The 6,000-nt window shown below is 44.0% G+C and overlaps 1 protein-coding gene across 3 annotated transcripts in view; it reads left to right on the top strand.

Annotated features, from left to right (window-relative positions):
* Positions 1–3,848: 3,848 nt before the first annotated feature.
* trim9 (tripartite motif containing 9) overlaps positions 3,849–6,000 on the top strand; it is a 45,547-nt gene continuing 43,395 nt past the window's right edge. For all 3 annotated transcript variants that reach the window (XM_088925539.1, XM_088925540.1, XM_088925541.1), the window contains exon 1: positions 3,849–4,828. In XM_088925539.1, coding sequence (XP_088781665.1) covers positions 3,992–4,828 — 837 coding nt within the window. In that variant the 5' untranslated portion in view covers positions 3,849–3,991. The remainder of the gene's footprint in view (positions 4,829–6,000) is intronic.

The following is a 6,000-nucleotide window of genomic DNA, read 5'->3' as shown; positions in this document are numbered from 1 at the left end:
TACTGTATATAACTATGCACAGTATATCTACAACCTAGAAAACAATGTTTATCATTCATCTTACTACTGTACAAATCGGTTCTTCTTTGTGTGCTGTAAAATGAGGTACTATTTTAAAAGTGTTGTCTATTTTATCCATCTGGCGTTATCTTCCTATTTGGTTAAGGAGAACATCAAACTTAACTGACAAAAAAACAAGAATAATGGAAAATAAACGGATATATCATACGAAAAAAGCCAGCAGAAAACAGTATTATTTATCATTTATCATTATAAAATCCATAGCTTTCTCCAATAAACAAGAACCCCTTTCGTGGTACGTGCAGGAAAAGCCATATCGAGCTCCGTGAAGTTGGCCCCCCTACAGACAGCACAAACGATGAAACCCGCCTCATTCGTTAGTACTACGTTTGTGCCGGTTCGTGCAGTTGAAAGTAGCATTTGTGCTGCTTTCGTTCCCAAGATATAGCGCCTTGTTTTTCCGGTGATCACGTGACCATGCACGGTGCCTTTGACCTCCAGTGACCCCGTCTGCCGAGTTCAAGCGTCTGTTACCGGTGCGAGAGTAACAGTTCTGCAATTGTGTTCCTCTGTTTGCCCGGGTGGGGGGCGGCGGTGGATTTTGCATTTGATAGTGTCTTCTGTGCGTTTGTGTGAGCAGGAAAATTAAATTTCTCACATACCCTAATCAAGTCCCAAAAAGCGAACACTAGCAAACAATTTCATGCTATTACCAAGAGGCTTTAACGAGCACGTCTTAATACTTTGTAGCGGTGTGCTTTTTTAAATCTGAAGAAGTGATCAGTTTCTCACTGTCTCCTTCTTAAATAAACACGCGCACCAAGGGACGTGTAAAGATTCGCTCCGTCAGTCGAGCCACGTGTTCAAAAAGGCTTGAATCTGCAACTTTACGAACAAGACCACTGTTGCATTTTTTATGCAAAGCACATTCGTTAAAGTAAAAAAGAACCAGGGTGTTTTTTAAGGGGCACTACGTACAAGGTTGTCGCGGGTAGTTAATAACACATCCGAGAATCAACACTGGAAAGTCCACCGTCTCACACCTGCGGACCGCGGCAATATTGGAAACATTTTTTTATTATTTTCACATAACAGAAGTGAACATATATCTGAATTCTTTAATAAACTGTCATTATCCGTGTGTTTGTATTTACAGGGGTCTTATGCGCAAACATGAAGCGATGAGCTCACAGTCCTTTTATCTTTGTGTTTCCGGCCAGTCCTTGGTGTAGAATACAGCGTGAGGGCACACCTGCCCCCTGAAGACACAGGTATGGGTGCCTGTTAGATCCTCTGGTGAAGTCAATGTAATGACCCAGACATTACATTGTTTTACATTACATTACATGTTTGCTTGTCCTGCTCCATGAAGTTGCTGCGTTTGTGCCGGTAGGTGTCGCAATAAGTAGCGTTTGTGCTGCTTTCGTTTCCGAGATATAGCGCCTTGTTTTCTCGGGTAATCACGTGACTATCTACAAGGAAGTTTACAGGTACCAGCAAACTCGGTACTTGAACTCCTGATTGTGATGAAAACAATGGGGGCATTTTGTTTTCCGAGTCAGTCTGGTCGGGTGGGAAAGATGTTTCAATATATTTCAATATAGCGCCTTCTTTTCCTGCCTGTGACGTCACTCTGTGCAAAGTCACGACCACCAGATCTTTCAGTTGTGATCTTTTGATTAGTTGACCTCAGACTTTGCAGCCTTTACACGAATAAACAGTCTTACATTTAGGGAGGAGTTACTATGTTAGTTCATTGGGTTAGGTGTTTTCTTTTAATTTTTAACCACGTTCTCGAAAATATATTGCTTGTGTACTCCTTTCATTGGTGAAGAGACACCAGTTTCCAAATTACCGCTGGTACAACACGAGAGCCCATATTCACATTTTTAGGTATTAGTTTCAAGATCGATATAATTTAACAATAAAAAACAAAATTGAAAGCACGAACATAATAATATAATGATCATAGACTTTACATTTCTATTCATTTTTGAAGTACAAAGCGGAAGGTGTTTCCCCTACCTTAAATATGTGATTACAATTGTTCAAACACCATGTATTCATTACAGAAACCAGCGGAGACATTGCAATAAAATATATTGCAAATAAAAAATGCATCTATTTCGAAGAGTACGGGACATTGTGAATCAATAAAGACGTTAAAAAAGCCGATAAATAAAGCATTTTAAAAATAGCTTTTCATTGACAGTAAACAAGCTGATCCACCCGGCGCTGCTAGCTTGAACAGCTCTCAGACCCGTGATTGGCTAAACCCCCGAACAGCTCGGGCCGTGATTGGGTAAAGAGTGTGAATCGACACTCTGATTGGGTAAAGCGCCACAGCGAAAGTTCTGTGTGTACCGTGTGTGCTATATGAGCACGCTGGATATACAGTAACACATCCATTGGTTTCCAATTACTGATCAATCAAAGAGAAGTCGCACTGAGGTCAAAACTGAATAGCAGACAAAGAATGTCATGGCATCCACAGCGCGTTCACGACTCCGATAGCATGTCAGTAGGAGTGCGCGCACCACAGTCACATTGCGATACCCATTGCGACTGGGGGATCACTGTCAAGGCGCCACTGTTGCGACATTAAGTCCATATATCGCGATATGACATACACCGACAAAACGCCCCAGCCCCCATGTCGCGACATGACATACCCCGGCAAAGTGCCCCGCCCTCATGTCGCGACATGAAGCCCGCATATCGCGATATGACATACCCCGGCAAAAGTGCCCTGCCTCCAGGTCGCGACATGAAGCCCGAATATCGCGATATGACATACCCAGACAAAAGTGCCACGCCCCCATGTCGCGACATGGAATCCATATGTTGCAATACGACATACCCTGGACAGGATATGCTGACCCTATATTGCGACACAAAGTCCATATATCGCGGCACGTCCTATCTGGGTATATCATGTCCTGATATGAGACTTTTGTTGCGACAGCGATGCCAGGGTGGCATGGAAGCAAGGCGCTAGTCGTGATATACACTGCCGCGATATACATGGGGTCCCTATCATGAAATACTGCGGAGCTTTTGTTGCGATGGTATCCAACAGTTACGCGTTTGGCAACAGCGTGTCACGGTAGGGAAAGAAAAGGAAAACGTACCATAGAAAATAAAAACCATGGATCTTACAATCGCGGTGATTTAACATACATTACAACCACAGGTTTATGTCATAGATGGTTAACTTGTTGGCATGCGTGATATCTTAGTATTATTCACAACTAAGGAGGCTCATGTTAATGGATATTGATTGTCTTTAAAATGTTAAGGGTGCGAGCGAAACTGTAACAGAGCACTTGAACTCGGTAGATGGGGTCACTGGAGGTCAAAGTCACCGAGCATCGTCAAGTGATCACCGGAAAAACAAGGCGCTATATCTCTGTAACGAAAGCAGCAAACGTAGCGCTAACGAATGAGACCGGTTTGGTTTCCGTACGACATTGTAGGGGAGCTGAGTGACGCCACGACCCCGAATAAAACAAGGCGCTATATCTCGGAAATGAAAGCAGCACAAACGCTACTTTCAACGGCACAAACCGGCGAAAACGTAGCACTTACGAATAAGTTGGGTTTCATCGTTTGTGCTGTCTGTAGGGGGGCCAACTTCACGGAGCTTCCTTATCGATGCCTCTTCTGAGTCAACCTAAGCAATACATCACGTAAACTGACAACTGAAGTATCCAATTGTGTCTCCGCACAGTTTACAGCGTCCAATCAGTTTTGTGTAGAGGTTGTCCTGTGCAAGGTAGCTGGGCTTAACAGCCTGAGATAAATTGGTCCGGTCTCATACCTCAGGCTTGCTACAGCGGAGGTAGTAGCTGCTGTGGTAAGAGCCAGTCATTAAATTGAATGCTCCCTGATTTGGGGTTATTCCTGTGCAGAGCACAGCGCACTGCTTAACTTGTACGAGGCTTCGTTCATCTCCAAAAAACAGCCACCTATGGAAGAGATGGAAGAAGAATTAAAATGCCCCGTTTGCGGATCGTTTTACCGGGAGCCCATTATATTGCCGTGCTCCCACAATATCTGCCTGGCTTGCGCTCGGAATATTTTAGTGCAGACCCCAGACGCCGAATCACCGCAGAGTACTCGGGCTTCTGGCTCGGGGGTTTCCGACTATGACTACCTAGATTTGGATAAAATGAGCTTGTACAGTGAGGCGGACAGCGGCTATGGCTCGTACGGAGGCTTCGCTAGTGCCCCGACCACCCCTTGCCAGAAATCCCCGAACGGGGTGCGGGTTTTCCCCCCTGCCGTCCCTCCTCCTCCTCCCCAGCACCACCTGCTGCAGCACCCCGGCTCTCTGCCTCCCATCCCTCGCAACTCCTGCATCACCTGCCCGCAGTGCCATCGAAGCCTAATCCTGGACGACCGGGGGCTCCGCGGTTTCCCCAAGAACAGGGTGCTGGAAGGGGTGGTCGACAGGTACCAGCAGAGCAAAGCGGCTGCACTGAAGTGTCAGCTTTGCGAAAAGAGCCCCAAAGAAGCTACTGTGATGTGTGAGCAGTGCGACGTCTTCTACTGCGACCCTTGCCGTCTGAGATGCCACCCTCCCCGGGGCCCGCTCGCCAAGCATCGCCTCGTACCGCCGGCTCAGGGGAGGGTTAGCCGCAGACAGAGCCCCCGAAAAATTTCCACCTGTACCGAGCACGAACTGGAGAACCACAGCATGTACTGCGTCCAGTGCAAGATGCCTGTGTGCTACCAGTGTCTGGAAGAGGGCAAGCACTCCACGCATGAAGTCAAAGCGTTGGGAGCCATGTGGAAACTTCACAAGGTAACAGTTTGGGTTTTTTCTTCTTTCCACGAGTGGATCGATTGTGCTTAACGTTGTATCACAGTTTCCTTAAAATATCTTTAAAGTCTGTTTTCATTCATTCCGTTGCAGGTCGCCTAGTTTATGTAGATTACTGCAGTTATTTAGATAACTTTACTGTAGGTGAGATAGTTTTTGTGCTGTTTGTTTTCAAGACGATATTATTAATACGGGTAAAAAAAGATTCGGACAAAGTATAAAGCACACATAATTCGCACGGTCCTAGCATTGTATAAGCTTTCGTTTATGTCTGGGTGCTCGAATATAATGGACATTTCATTCACATGATAATTTCGTCAATATAAATGTTACTGTTTCCTTAAAACATGTTACAAAAGAGCCATTACTTGTGCGTAATAAGTTGTCACAGTAACGGTGTGGAACAAGGACTGCATATTTGGGGTGCTGTTAGCTCGAGTTATGATTCAGTTTGCTGGGAGAGAAGTCTATGCTTTCGTCTCTGCACTGCAGTCCTGCGTTAAGAACTACTGATTAAAAAATACCCTGTACCATAAGAATGAGTTGAAGTATTTTTATTGTTGCGTTCAATTTATTGACTATACATTCTACCAGAAAATGACGTACTTGCTCGGACGTGTATGACAGACACCCGACTTTACCATTTTCATTCACTGATTCATTCATTGTGGTATCGTCAAAAGCTGCAGGCTGGGTGTGTGTTTTGAATTAGTAATGAGTTTAATTTTTTTAGCCTATTGAAACGCTAACTTTCCAGGTTCAGCTGACTTACTGATGCCAGTTTATCAAACTTTGAGAAAGCAGCAGTGTTATACTGATAGATCTCAGATTTAGCAACTTCAAGTTCTTTTAAAGAATCATGACAATTGTAGTAAGGCTTAGAACACTTGACAAAACCTTTGCCAAGGGAAAAAACAGTACATCTAACACCACAAGCCCAACTCAAGTATTACAGCAGACTGCAGTTACTCTTACTGAAGGGTATTTTTGTTTTATTTTTTAAATATTTGTATGTTATTACCACAGTCATTTGTAAGTAAACATGTGTGAAAGGCATTGCATTTAGTAATAATATGAATAGCTAAATTATAAATGTTGCCCCTTTTGAAGTTTATTTTGTTTGTGAACCAAAAATATTTAAAATATCTATCTTT

Source organism: Atractosteus spatula, chromosome 9, assembly GCF_055471065.1.
Source record: "Atractosteus spatula isolate fAtrSpa1 chromosome 9, fAtrSpa1.hap1, whole genome shotgun sequence".
In the NCBI taxonomy this organism is placed as follows: Eukaryota; Metazoa; Chordata; class Actinopteri; order Semionotiformes; family Lepisosteidae; genus Atractosteus; species Atractosteus spatula.
Note: the sequence above shows the minus strand (reverse complement) of the source record. Positions and strands in the feature narration are given on the sequence as shown.